This window comes from Nesoenas mayeri (assembly GCF_963082525.1).
Source record: "Nesoenas mayeri genome assembly, chromosome: 2".
Taxonomy (NCBI): Eukaryota; Metazoa; Chordata; class Aves; order Columbiformes; family Columbidae; genus Nesoenas; species Nesoenas mayeri.
In genome coordinates, this window is record NC_137543.1 from 46,635,447 (window position 1) to 46,656,861 (window position 21,415).

A 21,415-nucleotide genomic window follows, 5' to 3' on the forward strand; every position below is an offset into this window, starting at 1 on the left:
TTCATACTTACATATTTCATATTACCCTGTGAGTATGAGCTGTAAGTGTTGTTCTGTTCAGAGTCTTGCAGGAAAAGCCCCTGGATTCCCTGGGAATCTCATCATCTATGTTGGCATTTTTGTAACAGTCTGTTGTAAATAAGTAGCTATTTTATGCCACTTTTTAGACTTATTTAGCACTGATAAATTTGTTTTGTAATTATATAATTTTGATCACTCAGAAATTGATATATTTAATTTTACTACCATGAAGTATTTTCTTGTATTAATAGTTTTTCATTCACTTTGAGAAAACTTTGAACTCAAGCTTCTTGGGCTCCTCCTTTCCCTTCCACCAAAACCATCATATTTTTCTCTGAAAAAATAAATTAAACCTTTGGAGGTTATATGACTTGGTAGAATGTGGCCGTTTTTCTCCTATTGAATCTTTCTAAAAGAGAGAGCCAAGTAGAATATTCTTCCTTTTTTTGTTCCTTTTGCTATCTTCACGTGCCTGACTTCAAAGCTGATTTTACAAGTATAATACAAATGAAAAAAAAAACATTCTACACAGTTCTAGGAATATTTCAGACACATCTCTCTGATACAACACTAAGAAATTGTAGCAGCACATTACTATGAAGTAGTGTATTTTGAGTTAAAAGTAATGAACAACTGGAATTAAATTCCATCTTGAAAGAGGTATGACGTTACTTACTTTGTTATTGTAAGAAAAACGTGAGCTTATTTCATAAAAAAATCTCCAAACTGTTCTTAAAGATAATATAAAATAACATTTCCCAGTAGCATAATTGCCATGGGTTTGTAAATGTATTTAGGTATTTTATTTATTGATTGATTCAAGATGCTCCCAAAGGCAAAAAAACCCCAACCAAACAAAAAAAGTAATTCTTTGAATGTGCCTTTCTAGTTTCTTTATGGGGGGGAGGAGCCAAAGCCATGTTCATACTTCCAAGTGTGCTGCTACATTTTTAGAGGACTTGCTTGTCACAATACTTACTAGTATGCAAGGTGAATTGGAATAATATATACATTAATCTTCTTTAACTGATACTGTGCGCATACAGAGAAAATTGGGATGCATTGAAGGGGGCTCGGGAAGCTATAGTCAGTCAGCCTTGCTTCAGTCAGTGGAAGGATCGTGGGGCACGTTGTCATGAAATCCTTTTCCAAGGACATAGAGGACACAAAGATAATCTGGAATAGTCAAGAGGGCAAATTGTGCTTCACCACCCTGGTTGCACTCTGCAATGCCAGGAAGTGACTCTGTGGACAAGGGAGTAGTGGTGGTTGTGATGTATCTTGATTTTAATAAGGTTTTTGTCACCCTCTCCCATGGCATCCTCACTTGGAAGCTAGGAAATGTGGGCTGGGCAAGTGGACCATTAGATGGACTGAAAATTGGCTGGACTGCCAGAGGTAAAGGGTAGCAATTGAAGGCTGTGTGTCTGTTTTTTAGCGAGTAATGAGCAGAGGACATCAGGCTTGTCAAGTGGGGCTCACGTTCAACATCTTCATCAGTGATCTGGCTGATGATACAAGGAGACTTGCATGTGACTTGAGGTGGAGGGATGTGACTGGCACACCAAATGGGAGAACACCAATTCTGTAGGACCTTGATAAACTTGAGAAATGGGCCAATGGAAACACCATGAAATTCAGTAAGAAGTGCAAAGATTTACACCTGGGATGGAGTTATCCCTGGCATGGGTCACTGCCCTGCTGGAAAGGACCAGTGGGTTACAATGAACACCAGCTTGAATACAAGTCAGTGGTGTTCTCTCATTGCTTAAAAGCATGCTGGGCTGCATTAGAAGGATAAAGGACTGTAGATCTGGGAGATTATTACCCCCCTACTTAGTGCTGGCAAATCCACGTGGAATATTGTGTCCAGCTTTGGCTCTCCCATTTCAATAAGGGTGTTGAGAAACTGCAGAGGGTCCAGCAGACAGCTGCAAAGGTGACTGAGGTCTGGTACTGGTAATCCATGAGGAGAACTGGGGGAACTGGGTGAAGAGGAGGCTGAGGAGCAGTTATTGGTCTAGAGCAATTGAAGTGTCTCTTCTCTGTAGAGACAAACCATGAAGCAAGGGGCAGCAGACACAAGCCCTGGCTTGGGAGGTTCAGATTGGAGATAAGGAGAACCAGTTGCACTAGAAGGGTGATGTAGCCATGGCAGGGGGTTCCGTAAAGGTTATAGAATCTCCATCGTTGACGGATTTCAAGACTCGGGTAGGCAAAGTCATGGCTGCCTCCATGTTGTCTGGACAGTAGCTCCATTTCAAGAGGGGTTATATTTCCAAATGTTTTTTGTGATTCCATGATTAAAACAATTGTGTTCATCGGATTTTGTACATAGGTAGCCTCTAGGAATCTGTTACATGACACAAGAAAAAAAAAAAAAAGGAGAATTTAATAGTAGATTCTGTGTACATTACAAGCTGCCAACCAGTCGTCTCCACTTTATTAGCCCAGTATTTTTTTATTACCTGTATTTTACTTTATGAACCATTATGCATCATTGTTGTGCACTGGCACTTGCCAATAGTCCAGTGATCTTAACTTTCCATAACAAGTTGCTGCAGTACCAAAAACAGGTCATAGCAGTCAGCCGGAGTTTTAGAATCCTTTATGAAGGTCTCTGCTTTAAGAAACAGTCCAGATCTCATCTTGATTTTTGAAATTACATTTTCTTTTAGCATTTTGGAAAAGAAACCATTGTGCTTACTTTTACTCTACCTTTAATATAATCTTTATTATATTTTGTCTAAAACTTTGAAGTCCAGTTCTTGTACCTTCATGCCTGATTTGGGAATTTTGTTATTTCTAGAGCACATTGAAAGCAAACATAACTGCCAACATTAGACTTTTTATACTAATGGAGAACCTTCCCAATAAATCATTAAGTGGTCAGTAATTACAGGATTTTTTGTACAATGTAAGCAGTATTTTCTTTGCCTGCGTTTGTCTTCTCCAGTTGTGTACTGAGAAGGAATCCATTGCAAAGGGAAAAAATAGACTCTTCTGCTGTGTTCTTCTTGCAGATACTATTCCCACCTTGGCCCCCTCCCTCGGGAGGCAATGATGCAACTGGTTTTCTCAATATATTTAACTGTATAAATTAGAAAAAGTTTAGGACCTTAAAAAGCTATAATTTTGGTTTTTTTTTTCTCATGCCAATATATCTCCAAGCTGTCTGTAAGGGAAATTCACTGGAAATAAGAGAGCATGAAAAAATGAGATAAAATCAACCAATGTAAAGTATATGCTGCCCTTTTCTTCTAAGTATTTTCTCACTCCTCCTGCTACCAAAATAGGTTTTCACATACATATCTGTTATTTGCTTGCCTATTATCATTGTGCTTCTCTCTCTCTGGTAAAAAGGAACATCTCTTTTTTTCTTTTTTAATGTTTCATCATGCCTTTCTTTCTACAGTTTTTGTCATATTTTTATCTATTATTTTCTGCAGGCACTCCATTAGTTTTCTCTGAATAATTGCCTAGGAGCCAGTTCATTTTCCAAATAAAACATTGAGAACAGACCCACTAGAGTTTATTCTTCTTATTTGCAAGTAAAGATAGATTAAAAAAGCTGTTTTGAAAATGCAAAAAATTAAGAAGAATGTTGTAAGAGTTACCTGAATTTTATAAACTGAGGATAAATATAGAGTACTTTACTGAGCTGACATTTACTAAATCAGTGTTTATATAGCATGTTAGAAGCTGTCCACCTCCATATCTCTTGCTATTAGTATTAGGAAGTGGTTTTTTTTTTTTCCTGAAGACTGTTCATCCCATTGCCTGCATTTGTTTTTCAGCTTGCTTGGGAACATGGAATACCCTTTTTTGAAACCAGTGCTAGAGATAATGTGAACATTGAGGATGCATTCACAATCTTGACTAAGGAAATACTGGAAAAGGTAGGCTCCTTTTCTGAGTAGAAAGAAAATGGGAGATTTTTCTTGGCAGATTGGGTAGACAAGGTTGTAAATACAGAAGAGGTTTAGCAAAGCACAGGCAATGTTGGTTTTGCATCATGGAGTTAATATTTTGAGGGCATCTTGTAGCTGTAGACATAGAGGAGGAATGCGGGAGAGAAGAATTGTGGGAGAAGAGAGCAACAGAACTGGGGAGCAGGTAAAATACAGTTCAGGGAGAAGGCGAAAATCCAGGAAAATTGCATTTGTGGCATTCCTTCCCATGCTTCTCTTCAAGGGACATGTTAGCAACTCTAGAGTAGTTCCACTTCTGTGCCAGAAATTCCCTTTTATGTAGGTTTCTGCAGAGTATGCACACTGTGAAGATGCTGCATGCTGATGGAATGAGCAGACCTTTTATGTTCAGCAGTCAAATGCTTTATCCAAAGTTCATAGTTGTTTGTTTGGATGATTTACGCTAGTGCTTTTGAAGTTATTAGGACCTAAAAAATTGAGTTAATTAGTGGTAGAATCTCTATTGTAGCTGTCAGAGCCAGTATCTCTAACTACCTCAAGTGTGTTGGCTTAAAGGTCCTTACTCCTCAGAGTTGCAATACTTTTGTAGGACTGAATTATTGTTAATTAGCTTTGAAAATGTTTTGCATTGCAATTTACTTTTGGCGAGTATAATATTATTTTAGACATTAATGGATGTTCTTCATGCACTGCATTATCATTGCCATTCATCACCAATATTAGTTATACAAAACTAACCTTCCATTCCGAATACTCGTGGAATCATAATAAAGATAAATGAGCAGAATTACTGACAAAGTCACACGTTGCAGTGTTTTGTAAGTAGCCATAGGGGATGGTCAGAATAATAGCTCAGGGTTGGACTGCTTCTAAATCAAGGTCTTGTTGTATTACATAATGACACAAGCTATAGTTGGTTATTTAGGGCCTGGGAGGGGGAAGCTTTTGATTGCTTTAGCATGAAAATAAAGCTCAGCAACTCAGCAGTCAAATGTCATTTAGAACAGGAGGGGAGTGGCACTGAATAGCTGCTGGAAAGTCTCAAATAAGATAACTCTGATTTCTTGTAAATGAAAAAGACATTGTCTGCTGCAAATAGAGAATGTATTTGTTAGTGTGAAGCATGAAAACCACAGAACAGTAAATATGATTATAACTTCTGCAAAGACAAATATGTGTGAAGTGAGCATTTCTGCACAGTGTGTTTGGGTAAGATCCGAGAGAAGCCTCTCCAGCATGCAGAAAATATGTTTGGGTATTTCTCACATTAAGGTTGCCTGCATTTATTTTACTTTAAGTGGAACGCTAGTATTCCTACTCATCTTCGTGAAAATTCATGGGTTTCATAGCATGGACATGCAAACAAATTCAGACCATGTTGAAAATATTACACTGCTGCATGGCTTGAACTAGAACTGCTTGAGAATACAGTTGTACACTCTGTGTGCATGTGTGTGTGTTTGAAAAGTATGTCCGTGAGAATTTGTCAAGTTCATAGTAACATTTCACCTCATCTAGAAATGTTTACAGTCCATGATGGGGCATCAAGTACCTTTCCTTTGATGTATAATTTGCCATTTTTAGTGAAATGCATTTGTTGATTTAAACAAGGACTCCTTTAGCCAATTGGTTTTGCCAATGGCCTGAGAAGAAAGAGTTCACAGTAAAAAAAATAAGTCTACCATACAGTTTCATCATGGTTTTCAGGTTTGACAAAATAATTTGCTTGTTCACAAAACTGTGAAATCTGCATGGAGCACTTGAATTTAACTTCCACTAACTGATGAAATGTTGGAGAAGGGAAGATGCAGTAGGAAGTGTGACTAGTAGCTGTGAAAAATGACATGATAGGTGCCAGTCTGAGATCAAGTTCAGTCAAACATCCAATACATAGTGGTAAAATATGCACTTGATGATTGTAAAAAGGAGATTCAGCTTTGCACAGTGTTTTGGCCTGAGACACCTGTGTCTGAGGTAGCAGGATATCAGGGCCTCCCTTACTTCTGCAGTAGGACCACCTGCCCCAGACTGATGAGATGCTTCAGTGGAAGTGTGTCATTGCTTTGCCAGTCCCACATAGGAAACTCAATTAAAGCAACACCCTGGAATAGTGTATTATGGCCAGGCTTTGGGGAAGTATGTGGAGGTCATTCAGAAGTAAGATAGCCTAGGCAGGGCAAGCTGGCTGGCAGTAGACCATTTTCAGATGCATTAGTCTGAGGAAATTAGGACGTTTTTTTTATACACACTCTTGTTCACCATCTGCTATGGGCATTTCTTTATTAACTACATCTACCTAAAATACTCCTATAGATGGGGAAGATCAGTGTCCAGACTTACAGATCTCATACAGAAGTAATCAGCTTCTTGATTCTTTTAAAATTTAGAACAAGTTGTGGTTCAGTGGAAGACTGGGAAAAAACACATTAAAATGTGTCAGATGTAAAAACCAAAACTAGGCAAACAACCCCAGTTTGCATTGTCATTATTTTGTGCTTCATTTTCCTGTCTCTTGTGATTTTACTTGTAGTGGGCCTAAGGGAGAGAGAAGACTTCTGTATCCCAGCGATTCAGATGATAACTAAAGCACTGCTTGACCTTTCAGATACTATCTCAGCCATTCTATGCTGGGTCTCAATCCCACAGTTCTAATTTACACGGATAGTCTCATTAAAACAGTCGGATTTTATTTGATGGCTAACACCGGTAACAGCTAAGGAGGTTTGTTTGGACATGTTGACAAATAACAACAGTATTTTATTTATTCATGATTCTTGTGAGTCTCAGATATGCTTAAACCTGTTCATTAATAGATGGCAGCTGTTCCTTAACAATGCTTCTGGTTGCCAGTGAACTATTTGTACTTCTGAGTCAGTCCTCAAAAAACAACCAAGACAAAAAAAAACCCCACCACCAAGAATGCAGTTAGTATTTGCACTTTTGTGTTGTTTGGTTTCATGGCTGATGAGCAGTACTCTTCTCAACTAGCTTTATAAAAAAAACATGACAAGCCTTTATATTTCTGTCTTTGTGGGTGTGGTGGTTGGTATTTTTCTAAACTAGGACCATAAGGAGGGAAACTCTATTCAACAAAGAGAAAACAAAACAAAAACAAAAACAAACAACCACACACACACACAGTTTTTGCTCTTCTCTGAAGACTGCTGTAAAATTAACCAAAATTTATGTTCTGCCTACCTCTCAAGAGTGATTGACTACTGAGATTGTTTTAATATAATATTAAATAAACATATATCTGCTGAGCAGAGAACAGCAAAAATCCAGTTAAGAACTTTCCCTGTGCTGTTGAGAGTAACATCTAATGTTTAACAGCTGGATGTCATTTGAGATGAACATTCAGGCATCAATTCTGTCCTTCCTTGATCTCTTTACCTTCTCCTATGGGAACAAGATTTTTGAGATTACACTGTGTGTCCAATTCCTTTGCTCCTAAAGTACCTTTGCAACTCACTAGCTGATTTTAAACAAATTTGGCAGGTCAAACTAAAAGATAACTAAGCTCCTGAGGAGTTCCTTGAAAATAAGGTGTTGGGTGGAGGAGAGGCAGAGCACTCTGCACAAAGAAAGTCTCCAGCCTTAGTTCATACAGTGTTAGACAGAGATGACTACACAGAGAGACTGAAAAATGCTTCAACCAGCCACTCCAGCTGGAACTTGCATCATGGATATCCAATTTAATTCACTGCAAGACCCAAATCCATAGGAAATCAGATTTCATTATTGCCAAGGTTCATGGAATTATTAGTTTGTCCAAAAGATCCCTGTGTCTCCAGCAGTGCACATTCAGTGCTTATTATCCTCAGTCACACATGGAGCCCCAGGCTTTATTTGCCCTTTATTTATCTTGTACTGACCACAGCATATTAATTTCTATGTGAGGTTTTTCATAATGCTCGTAATGCTGTATTTTAGATCTATTTTAGATTTTTATCTTCATAACCGTCTTAGTAACATTAGGTAGTATATTCAGCATTGGACACATGGGAACCAAGGTACAGAGATTAAAGCAAAGAGGATAAATGGTACCAACTCGGTGCTGGTGCAATGTAGGGCATAATTTTACTACACTATCTTGGTTAATTAAAAAAAAGGCTGTTCTGGACATTGCATGAGCCAGATATTCTTCTGGAAGCAGTAGCATATAATTAGGTAATGTAAATGAAAACTTAATCACATAATGTTTGAATATAGGGGATGAGATTCATCTTAGCATACAACCTTAGCCAGCTAAAATTTACATGACTGGGTTGGTGTGGTTGTATGGAATCATCACTATTCATTGAAAAGAGATGCATCTTTTTAGGATAAAATTGTGTTCTGGAGGTGCCTTTCTCTTTCCATTGATTATGGAAGACCCCATATCTCAGCCTATATGGTTTCATATGGTCAAAGTTAAATAAATTAAACTGTGGGAGACCAAAGGAATGTTATACATGTGATTGACTTCTGGCATTTGCTTCTTCTGCAAGATCTTGACTTTGAAGCCAGATGGCTCTCTTAATTGGGGTTTTTGAGGTGCAACTATATTAATCCTTACATAGATGATCTGCTGGGTTGGGGAACCTTGGAGTAACAGCACAGTGGTCTTCTCAAGTTTGTGAAATAACTAATAACAGTACAACATTGTTACATTCTACCATGGTATTAACAGAAGAGGGAGATAGAGGCCCACACTCTGCCACCGGGTCAGATGTTATAGCGTGGAACAGCGGGCTTTGGGAGCAAGGACTTTATCCCCACTTCTTGAGAAAGGTGTTCAGCAGCAAGTAGGTCCTGCTGTGCCTGATCCCCTGTCCTCTCCTGCTCCTGTCCCTGTCTCCCCAGCGATCACTTTCTCTGCTAAGATATCCCTGGCTCTTGCTTGATACTGCCTGTGACCTGTCCTGCCCATTCCTGTTGCAAGAGGACTGTCTTGCATTGTGAACAAGTAATCAGAATTACAGAACAGAAGGAAAACACATCAAGAAAACGGCAGGACCGATCTTACTAACTGTGCACTCTCTGCTGGCAGTTCAGGCACAGAAATCACATGAGCTGGGTTGCATGAAGTTCTCAGCTATGCTTTGCCAGCCTTGCTCAACTATCACTGTTACATATAAACAAAATTATTGCGGTCATTAAGTATGTTCATTTTGTCATTAGAGAGGGTTAAAATCCCTGGAATTTCAAGAAGTTGTAAATAATAGTAACTTCATTATTACTATAGTCCCTTCTGCTTGTTTCTCTAAAGCCTGTGGTTGTCCAACAGGCACTCCAAATCTGCCTTTCTTGAGGGCACTGAAATGTATAGAGTTAAATTCTTCCAGACCCATAGTGAACCACCTCCAAATAATTGAACCAGTATCAAAATACCAAGAAGTAGTACCAGAGTAGGTGAATCCAACTGGGTGTGACACTGCTAAATTGAGCAGTTTCCAGCAAGGAATGGGCAGCTGATCTTAACTAAGATCTCTAAATTTACTCCACTAGAAGCCATTCAAAGAGCTTCTCTAATTTTATTTTTTTTAATGATATTTCCCTTTGTATACTAGCTTAGCTTTCTTTACCTCATTAAAAAAAAAAAGGCAAAAAACATGGTGTCTCTGCCATCTCATCACAATTCCTGTGTCTAGAAGTTAGGTATCTATTTCACACCAGTGATACAAACCCTGCTTAGAGCTGGGGAGGAGAGACAGCTGGCTGTAGAGAGCAGTTCATCCTATCTGATTTTCTGCACTGATTCAGCAGAGAGCTTAAAACCAGCTTAAACAGATGTGTGCCTGTTAGGTGAGACACGTCTGCTGTGCCATTTAACAGGAAAAACTAGTATTTGGTGGCAGGAGGCTTCAGTGTCTTACTAAACTGTAATTAGGGCTTCTTCTCCAAAAAAGGTGGATCAGTAGCCCAACTGATTGCATCTACATGGACACATGCAGCATGGACAACAAACAGGAGGAGCTGGAAGCCATTGTGCATCGTAAAAACTATGATAGACTTCCCAACATGGAAACATGGTGGGATGATTCACACAACCGGAGTGCTGCAGTGGAATTCTATAAACTCTTCAGAAGGGATAGGCAAGGGACGTTGGGGTAGCTCTGTATGTTAGGGAGTGTTTTGGCTGGGCCCAAAGAGTTGTGGTGACTGGAGTTAAATCCAGTTGGCAGCTGGTCACAAGTGTGGGCTCAGTATTGGAGCCAGTTTGGTTTCACATCTTTATCAGTGATCTGGATGAGGGGATTGAGTGCACCCTCAGTAAATTTGCAGATGACACCAAACTGGGTGGGAGTGGTGATCTGCTAGAGGGTAGAAAGGCTCTACAGAGGGATCTGGATCTGTGGGCTGAGGCCAATTGTATGAGGCTCAACAGGGCCAAGTGCCGGGTCCTGCACTTGTGTCACAGCAATCCCAGGCAGCGCTACAGGCTCGGGGAAGAGTGGCTGGAAAGCTGCCCAGCGGAAAAGGATCTGGGGGTGTTGATTGACAGCCGGCTGAACATGAGCCAGCAGTGTGCCCAGGTGGCCAAAAAGGCCAACAGCATCCTGGCTTATATCAGGAATAGTGTGGCCAGCAGGACTAGGGAAGTCATTGTCGTGCTGTACTCGGTGCTGCTGAGGCCTCACCTCGAATCCTGTGTTTGATTTTGGGCCCTTTGCAACAGGAAAGACATTGAGGTGCTGGAGAGAGTTCAGAGAAGGCCAACAAGCTGTTGAGGGACCTGGAGCACAAGTCTGATGAGGAGCAGCTGAGGGAGCTGGGGCTGTTCAGCCTGGAGAAAAGGAGGCTGAGGGGAGACATTATTGCTGTCTACAACTACCTGAAAGGAGGTTGTAGCATGGAGGGGGTTGGTCTCTTCTACCAAGAAACAAGTGATAGGATGAGAGGAAATGGCCTCAAGTTGTCCCAGGGGAGGTTTAGATTGGATATTAGGAAAAAATTCTTCATGGAAAGGGCTGTCAGGCATTGGAACAGGGTGCCCAGGGAAGTGGTTGAGTTCCCATCCTTGGAGGTGTTTAAAGGACATGTAGATGTGGCTCTTAAGGACATGTTTTAGTGGTGAACTTGGCAATACTAGGTTAATGGTTGGACTCGATGATCTTAAAGGTGTTTTCCAACCTAACGGAGTCTGTGATTCCAAAATCACTGCAGAGTAGAGCAGCATCTGTGTCTGTGGTGGTATTTTCGAAACTGAACTTTGTCCAAGATGCTAAAGTGGAGATCTGAGCTTCTCGCTACCATTCTGGTTCATCTCACCTTTTCACAGTCTTCTGCTGATTGTTGGCTGGCTTGTAGGGGAGTGCATTAAAACAAGCTGTGCTGAAATGTGAGCTGGCAGTTTAAGTGTTCAAGGAGCCCTGAAGAAGGAATGCTGCCCGCCTTGTTCTCACAGGTGGGAGAGACTTGCATACCTCCCTGCTGTAATTTCAGGAGAGGAGGGTGCCCCACCTCTTCCAGGGCTGGGCTGAAGTTGAGCACTACGTGGGATTGTCCAATTGTTGCTTCAGCACTTTATGCAGGACTCGTGGTATCTCTCCAGGTTATGAATGTACACTTTTAAAATGTGTGTATAGCACTTTTGCTTAAATGAATCCCAGGCCTTTATTTGCTTGATGAAGGTCCTGTATGGAATAGTCTTATTGAATTGAAGTGATTCTCAACATTTAAATAGCTTTTAAATCAAACTATTACCTCTTCTTATTTGTGGAGAGATGGTTCTTGTCTTTCTGTCCTAATTTGTTGATGAACTACTATCAAATAATGATTTTACAGATTATATGAACAATTACATTGTTAAATAAGTTTCACCATTCTTAATCACCTAGAGTACTAAGGATCCTTGCACTACTTACACATGAACAACTTACTCGCCACCTAAAAGTACTATTAAGTAGTAAAATATTTGCAAATAAGTATCTTCAGTGTTTAAGGAACATGCAAGTGTCTCCCCTTTAACTAAAAGCATCAAGTTAAATATTACCTGCAACACTGTAAAATTATCTGTTTCCTCTCAATTTAAGTGAAACCTGAATTCTGAAATTGTTCAAATGGGAATTTTTCTAGACCTCTTTTACTACTTCAACTGTTGGGTTTTTTTCTTTTGAAGAAAAAGCAGAGGTGAAACAAAATCTACTTTATGTCCACAATAATCAATCCTCAGTGTTATTTCTTGGCCTCAATAGAGTGAATTTAAATTTCTTATTGTACCATTATTTTCCAAAGCTTTTTTTTGTTTAATTTTTCTCCTCAGAATCTTATCTGTAAACCAGAGTGGTGTCTTGTTGCTCAAGATGACAAGGTCATGGTTGTGTACTTTTGGTTCTGCTTTGCTCCCGCTTTTAAAAAGGTCTTCATACTTTACATTTAATTGTCTGCACTTCAGAACTATCGGATACTGTCTCCACCTAGCACAGGTCACAATGGCTAATGCCTGTACTCAAGCACCTTACGCAACTCTGTAAAAAATTAAAACAAAACACAAGTTACAAAGCTGCATGTTGGAATTTGTGTGAACTCTCAAGGGTAATAAAAATGTTATGTCTGTTGGTACTTGTCGCTCAAACAAAAAAACAAGTCCAAGTGCACATGCTGTATTCTTTCATACGTGAGTTATACGTGACTAATGACAAGTAATTCCTAAAATCAGTAAGTCACAGTCCTCCAGTGTCCTAGAAGTCAGAACATCATGTTAATAATTTTATTGATGACACCTTGAGCATCCATCCATCCACTACAATACCTTTCCTGCCCTCTGCTCCTGCCTCTCTCTGTCACTTCTGATCCCTTCCCAGGTGTTTCATTTTCTCCCCCAGCAGCTGCACTGGGGAGGCCCCCTGGGGAGGAATGAGCTTAGCCCTCTCCTGGTGGGGATGGCCCTGGCAGGGGCAGCTGGAGGAGCTAAAACTACGACTACAGAAGGAAAAGGGAAACAAATTTCATGCTTTTTCTCCAGAATTCTAGGTAGGGTTAAATATTCTCAGCAAAAGAGGCATAAGTTGTATTGTAACATGCGGGAACCTTTTATTTTCCCCTGGTTTTGAGTCAGCTGAGTGATTTTAGGTGAACCTTTCTGGATGTAGTCAATGTTCAGCTACCCTGTGACATTGGAGGTTTAAGTTCTCAATTCTGAATCACTATTAGCATTGTACTACATGCTACCTTTTTTTCCCCTCTTATTTTTTCCTGTGCTTTGAATTGGATGAATTCCAGCTTAGGTAGCTGTCCTCTCTGGAAGCCTCTCTTTATTGTCAGAAATGGCGATTTATGGCTGTTGGGTTTGGGGTGAGAGAGGAATGTGGTGAATCCAGTGGTTGCACTTACTTCTCTCTGTATCATTACGTACTTGGCAAACCTGCCAGAAGTAAGCAGGAAAATGGCAAGTAGAGAAGTTAGGATATTTATTATTATTTTTTTCCTAGGCATCTGACAGTATTCTCTATGTCTTTCTGCCTGAGTTCAGGATTCGGTGTTCGTAGTTTTAGAGTACAAGATTGCAACATGTGCTTATACTGTATTACACAACTGAGTTTGATTGTTTCTGTGGTCAGCACTAATTATCTAGTTGAGTTTATTGCTGAAAGGAAGAGTCCTGCTTTTCTGATAGTTTTTTTTTAAATCTGCTTTTACAATCAGTACATAGATGACTTACAAGGGTGGAGTGCTATTGTGATAATTTATCTTGATAAAGATGGAGTTGTTTCCATTTGGGGCTATTCCTGGTAATTAAATAGAGGCAAGAAAATAGAGAATTTTAGTGAATTTCACAAAACAAGTTAACATCCTTTATAACAATTAATAGCCTGTGCTATTTTTAGTGGGTACTGATGTTCTGTATTTCCCTGTTCCTTTCAACTGGATTTTTGCATGCCATGCTCAATACTTCAAAGATGAGTATACTTCACTGTAAATTAGTGAAAATTGGTGTAGTCTACAGCAGAAGCTGTACAACTAGAATAATTCCTGTGACTAAAGATTTACAGGATCAATTTGTATAGTTTGTAGTGTCTCCTCCAAAGATGCTTTCTATCATCCATCACCTTCAGAGTTAGGAGAGATGTTTGAGGCAGCTAAATAATGTAAAGATAGCAAGCTGAGACCTGTATGTGCATGAATCTCTGTCTAGTTTATTAGAAAATGGCAATCTTTTAATTAAATATTCCAAGGAAAAATATATCTTGTGACCTCACCAAATCTTTTACATATTAAAATATGTGAAAATTCAAGCTTTTCAGCTGTTGAGTTCTAGTTATCTTAAGCATTTGCTCTTTTTTTTTTTTACAGAAAACCTGTGTATTATATGACTTAGATGTTGTGACTCTCAGTGAAAGTAAGAAGAGAACCTGCTGTGCATTTTGAAACACTCTTTCTTATTCAGTTTTCTCTTCAGAAAATATTAACTATTGCAAAGGAACATACAAGTTTTTAAAAGTGAGCCTGTAATTCTAAAACACAGTATTTACGCATCCTTTGTATTACACAAACTTTGTTGCCAAGTGTTTTGATATGTTTATATTATATATTTTCATATTGTTAATGTAAAGTTAATTATCTGACTTCGGAATTATTGGATGCATCACAGGATGAATGCATTTGCATACAAATGTTTGCAGAAATGAAATTTAAGTGTACTAATTTTCTCTTATTAAAAAAGATTACCTCGACTATTTTTCCTGTGTTATTTAGACTAGATTTGTAATGTAATGAACTTTGACATTACACAGGCAACCTTCTGATATAAGAAATCACTTATGCTATTCCCCAGATAACATCTCTTTAAGTAATTTTCTGGGAAATTTTGGTGTTGTTTCTTTTATATCCATTTCAGTGACATGTTACTTGAATACCCTTGAACAGAGAGGCTGCAAAGGTGGGAGCTGAGAGAAAAGAATAAGCCATATACAAGATCAGTACATTGCCAAACATTCCTTAAAAGGCAGAAGACATGGAACAATAGAATGCATCCAGTAATAAGTATCTTGTTAACATAAACTTTTATCATTCTATAAATTAATTCACGCAGGTGTTAGCAGCATACCTGCATTTTCAAATGTCCCTTTTGTTGTAAATGATCACAATATTAAAAGGGTATGCAGTGCTACTTTGATAGTATGAGATATTTATATTATTTTCTTAAAGTATAAATACATCAGGTATCTGATTTTGCTCATTTGGATCCGTTTTATACTGGTATGTAATATCTTTAATTTCAGTGGAGGATATCAGATTTTCTTTAAATTTAAATGAGGGCAGAATCAGGATGCCAGTTTCTTTTTCCTTAATCAAAGAAAACACAAATGAAACCTGCAGGGCATGCACAAAGCAAACATGAGTTGGGAAATCTGAAGAATTGTTGTGATTATATTGTCTTTTTTTTTTTTTTTCTGGGAGATGTGGTTCTTGCTGATCATTAAATTTGTTTTATTACTATTTGTGAATGAATAATATTACTGTGCAAAATGGTGTTGTGAGCTATCCCAGTACATGCAGAATAACTAACTTCACTGCCTTATTGTTCTAGAATGTCACTACCCTCCTGAAATATGCCTGCTGCTTTTTGGGGGGCTGTTTGCAGATTGTCGTAATATCAAATTATTAATTCAGTTTTATATTGAGACAGCGAGCTCAACTGGAAGGCGCTTTTCTGAAGCACGTGGGACCTCGTGTGGCTGAGCACCCTGCCAGTCTGCTGTGCCACTGGGCGATGTGCCGTGCCTGCGGAAGGGGTGCAAAAGGACGGGAAGGGGTATGTATTTACAGCTGCTCCCCAGGCTACTCATTGTAGCCAGTCACTTCAGCTGGCTTTTAGAGCAAAATCTGAGAACAAGGAACAAAGGATAATGGTGCTGCCAGCCGGGCGAGGGAGGTGATTGTCCTGCTCTGCTCTGCACTGGTGTGGCCTCACCTGGAGCACTGGGTGTAATTCTGGGTGCCACAGCATAAAAAGGATATAAAGCTACTGGAGAGTGTCCAGAAGAGGCTTCAAAGTTGATGAAGGATTTGGAGAGGAAGCCATACAAGGAGTGGCTAAAGTTACTTGGTTTTTTCAGCCTGGAGAAGACTGAGGGGAGACCTCATCACAGCTACAGCTTCCTCACAAGAGGAGAAGGAGGGGCAGGCGCCAGTCTCTTCTCTTTAGCGACCAATGACAGAACCCAAGGGAATGGCAAGAAGATGTGCCAGGGGAGGTTTAGGTTGGACATTAGGAAAAAGTTCTTCGCGCAGAGGGTGATGGAGCACTGGAACAGGCTCCCCAGGGAGGTGTCACGGCCCCAAGCCTGACAGTGTTCAAGAAGAGACTGGATAACGCCCTCAGACACATGGTGTGACCTGTGGGGTTGTCATATGCAGGGACAGGAGTTGGACTTAATGATGCTTGTGTGTCCCTTCCAACTCAGGACATTCTATGATTCTATGATCCCTGCCTTCGGTACAGCCATAGCAGAGGAAGAAAATGGTGCTGTAAGGGGTTTTGAGAGGCTGTCTAGGTCCTCTCTTTATCTCAGCCTCAGATCAGCTGTCCCTGCTTGCATTGCGGGAAGATGTTTGGAGACCTGCAGTGATGGGGATTTCTGTGTCTCCAAGTGATATACAGTCTTTACTTAACTGGTTTGGCAAGCAGGAGGTTTCCTGCTACCTAACCTAACTGGTACACATGGAAAGCAGGTTCTCATTTAACCTGTTTATGTCAGTGATCATCTCTGCCTGCCCTCTCTCTTCTCTTTAGGCCGGAGAACTCCCATCCCTTCTACCTTTCCTTGTAGTTTGAGTTTTCTGAATTCCTTTGCCATTTTTGTCTCTCTGCTCCTGATATTTTTAGTTGGTTCTCAGCTATCCTGGAGCGTAGACCTGAAAACTAAGCAGACTATTCTAGTTTAAATAATAACGGATGGATAAATTTAATTTTTTTTTATCTTACTTATGATACTCCTATTCATGCATTTCAGCATCAGCATAATGCAAGATAGCTGAGCACTGCTCGTGATCCATGATCTCTCTTTTCTGAAGAACTGCTTTTTTTACCCTGGTACATACTTGTGCAGTTGACTATTCCTTTGTATGCGTAGAACCTTCTATTTCTCCTCATTCCGTGGCATTTCAGTTTCCTCAATCTGCCAAGATCCTTCTGAATCGTAATGCTGTGCTCCAGCATAGCTGGAGCCTCTTCCTGTAGGTATGGTCTCCAAATATGAGTAAGTGTACTCTGTTTAGTCATCAAAGATGTTGGTGAAAGTACTGAATAGTTCTGAATCCAAAACAGATCTTGGTGAAATCCCGTACAATGTAGCCTTTCAGCTTTGGAGTACTAAAAATTTCCAAATAATTTTGCACTCATTTTACATACTTGTCTAGACAGTATGATTTTTTAGTTAAGAGCATGTTATATGAAACCCTATGATCCTCAGTCTCTCTACCCTGTCCATGAAGCCTTTTAGCATCTGCCAGAAGTAGGGAAGATTGATCTGGTATTATTTGTTACTGAAAAACCCATGCTGTTACTTGTTACATCTTTACTTTCTAGATTCTTGCAAATGGCTGGATTACCTATTTTTTTTTTTTTAGTAGAAATTCAGCTAACCAGTTTGTGGAGTTCTTTCCTCCCACCCTTTGAGACATTCAATCATTTTTGAGTTTTCTGGAACTCAGTCATTCTCTGTTGATTCTTGGAGATACTCAGTAGCAGCTCTAACATTGCTTGAACCCTAAGGGAGTTTCATCAGATCCAGTCTATCAAAAAATCTTTAACTTACCTAAATATTTTCTAGTCTATTTCTTCATTTTTTTTTCTAGTCTAAGCTTTTAGACATTTGTCAGTGGTGCTAACAGTGAAATCACATCTGCCTTTTTAAAGACTGAGGTTAAAAAAGGCATTCAGGATACTGGTGCCTCAGCATCATTAGATGATGATTAAATATATTTCCTGTCTATGGAATATCAGACTGACTTTTTTCTTGGTCTTTGCACTATGCACCTTTCCAACATCCTTGATATCCTTTAAATCAATTTTTCTAACATTTTGGGACCTTATCTTTCTGGTTTTGTCCATACATAGTCTATACATTTATTAATAATTTAGTAATTTGACCTACTTTCTGCATTATTTCGAGTCATTGAAGATCTTACGCTTCAGCCAAGTTAGTCTTTATTTTACTTCTTCTCCTTCCTGTGTGTAGATCAAATTCTGCAGCTTTGCCTTCAGCAGCAGATCTCCGATTAACTTAAGCTGTCCTGAGCTTGCAGAAGTTTAGATACTAGTGCTCAGAGTTTAAGTCTCCGTTTAGTTTCTCCTCTTCTTCCTAACAATGAAAATAGATAAAAGATGGTCTGATTGATTCGCAGTTTTAATTTCTTCTCTGTATAGCTAATCAGAGTTCCAAATACAGGTATTTCTTCTATACATTTTTCCTTTTCACAGTGTTTTCTACTACTTGTGGCTTGGGTATGATCCAGTCACTGGCCCACCTTAGGGAGATGCAAATATTTAGGTTCCCATGCAATGTTTGCAGGATGCCTCTCCCCTGCTAGCTGATGCAGCGTGCTTCACCTAACACTCCAGGTAGTGTGAGCACAGTCCTCTTCGCATCTTTCGCTGTCCTGGAGCAAAAAACCTGCCTTTTTCTAAGCATCTGCATTGTGGGCTACATTGACAGCAGTGTGCCGCTGGGGAAGAAACACCACCCTCACTAGAAAGGACCAAAAAACCTCCCACCAAACTGGAACACTCTGTATTTGGAGGCGTTTTCCCAAGTAGAAAAGAGGATGTAAGTTGAAAGCATTATCTTCATTTAGTTCTCTCCAAAACTCATTGGATTATAGTGTTGCATAAATCCCCATAGATGGAATTTTTAGAGTAAATGAAGGTTAAATAAGAGATTTTACTGGAAAAAGGACACCTGATAAACTGAAATAGAAGAGAAAACATGAACGTTCACACCAACCCTCAGATCTCTTTAGAATACCTTGCATGAGCAAAGATTGCCTGCATTTTGCCAGTAAGACAGGAATAGCATTCTATTTCAAAACACAAGATGCGCAGACATCAACGATACCAAATGCATTGTTTTCCTTCCCCTTCTCCCTTGCCTCAGAGAAAGGTAGGTATTTAGTATCTGATAATGAAATGATCACTGCATCTGTTGTTTCCCATTGGACTTGGAAATATTTATTATGAAAATCAGGCCTTTGATATAAAGGCAAATCACATGTAGGAAGAAGGAATGCAAATTCATAGGGGGTTTTAAAGAAACGCTACGATGGCTTCACATGAAACTTACTGTATAAGGCTAAGAGTTTTATTTGGCGTATGCGTACTAACTACATTGTAGAGCATGTTACCAGATTCATACTAAAATCAGTTTGTTGTGAACAGCTCCACTTGAAATTTTAGTGTAGACAGGAACTGATGATGATCCAAAATATTTAAAAATCATTCTATTGGCAATAAATACATACTAGGGATTTTTACAGCCTGCTGCATAAACATGTTGTGAAATCCACGTGAAAGTCAGTCAATTCAAAATGCATTTAAGAATAATTTCAGGAGTTAATTGGAGTCCCCCTGCCACTGCTTATGGTTTTATGGTGACAAGTGGCTCTTGATACATAAAGACCATCTCCGAACGATGCCTGAAAGGCACATATGCAAAAACTAAAATGTTTTGTAACTGAGGCCCTGGTCCTGAGGTGGGTCTGCTCCCGGGGATTCCTCTCGAGGTCTGATGGCTTTCTTAGCATTTTGCACTTGTAAGAGACTCGGGTAAGAGATCACCTAAGGGACTAAAGCATTGCTAGACATCAGAGAAATTATTATCTCTAAAGTATTAATTATACATAAGGTGCAGTTAAAGGAAGAAAATATCAGAGATTCATATACGCTGGTGATTTGAATATCGTGTATGTTACATTAGGATATATTACATATATTGTACATATTCAACAAGGAGGTTGAGCTATAGTACAGTTAGAACACATTAACAAAGTCACTTTGAGAGCCCCGGTGAGACATTTAAATACTAATAAGCTTTATGATGTCTCTTTGCCTGGAAATAACTGAATGAAATTTAGATAGTATCTCCAAGGTACATATTTTTTTAAATGCATCCTGTTCCAGTAGGACCAGTAAGAGGGGGTTGGGTTTCCACTAGTTGGAGAGAACACAAACATGGTTGTATGAAGACTGACTTACAACACATCTAAAACTGTCTGAAGAATGAAAAAAATCTTTAAAGAAAAGTTAGCAGTAACTATTTCTGTGTAAAAGATGAATTTCTTCCCAGACAGGAGAAGTGCATATTGTCTGAGAGAAGCATACGCTGTGAGACAGTATTTATCCTGGAATTAATGCTAAGTATGATTGTATTTAGAAGCAGTTCTTGACAGACAAGTGTCTGAAGTCTTGATGAATCCCAGTCTGACCTGATCTGCTGTGCCTTATACGCTGCACCCAATAACCTTGTCAAACATGAACGAGTTAAAGCCACACTTTTGCTTTCCGTATTTCTACAATAATGCTCTTAGCAAGTATATTACTTTGCACTTCAAAGCATTTCGTGAAGTTTGTAAAAGGGAAGACACTTTTGAAAAAAAAATGCAGTGTCTTGTTTTTAAAGGTAGTTATTCTGGTAGGAGTGATCTACCAGCAGCATGACTGAAATGTAGAGAAGGAAGGTTTGCCATAGCGCTGGGAAATCCCAGTGCCAGACTGCAGGGCTAAAGCAATGAACCCACATCAGGACGAGGTTCAAACTAACCCAGATCCATTTGAAGCAAGACAACTTGGGTTTTCTGTAATCCTCTGCGCCGACTGGCTTCCAGAGCCTTTGTTTCCTCTTGGAGAGCATGGCTGAAGTCCCAGTCTCTGTTTGCAGCGGAGCAGAACAAGAGCGTGTCTGTCTCAGCTGTCCCCGTCCTGGCGGTGCTGCTGGCACCAGCCGTTCCAAGGCACGCAGCGCAGAACGGCCCTGCACCAGGCGGGTGAGGAAGGGCAGGAGATCTCCTTGTAGCCCGGCTCTGCCATCCCCAGCCAGCGCAAGGAGAGACACTGGAAAAGATGGCACCTAGAAGGAGATGCTGGTGGTGGATGTTTTCAGTTGTTTCACAAATCACTGAAAGGCACTTCTATGTTTCTAGTCAACACTACAGCCTAAAGTGCAGCCGAGTTTACTGCAATAAAAGAAACAGTTTTGACGCAGAAGTGAACAAAATAAACTTAAGCACGGTACAATGCAACCACCCCGGAGTAGGTTTTTCTGGTTTAATTTCCAGGAGTTCCTGCAGTCTAGCAACCTGGAGATAAAAAATTCATAAAAAATTATAAAATTAGTTAAAATAGCTTATAAAGATCATATGAGACTTCATCACTTTGAAAAGAGAACTAGTAGTTGATTGTAAATTTTCTCATGGTCTGATGACCCTTGAATTGTCAATATATGTAATACTTGCATGTGCAGTAACAATGATACAGGTAA

General features: G+C 39.5%; 1 protein-coding gene across 1 annotated transcript in view; it reads left to right on the forward strand.

Moving 5' to 3' along the window:
• LOC308038155 (ras-related protein Rab-10-like) overlaps positions 1-14,432 on the forward strand; it is a 33,695-nt gene extending 19,263 nt beyond the window's left edge. Inside the window, exons 5-6 of the mRNA XM_080340443.1 lie at positions 3,819-3,920; positions 14,232-14,432. Of these exons, the coding sequence (XP_080196569.1) occupies positions 3,819-3,920; positions 14,232-14,306 (177 nt within the window). The 3' untranslated portion in view covers positions 14,307-14,432. The remainder of the gene's footprint in view (positions 1-3,818; positions 3,921-14,231) is intronic.
• The last annotated feature ends 6,983 nt before the right edge of the window (positions 14,433-21,415 follow it).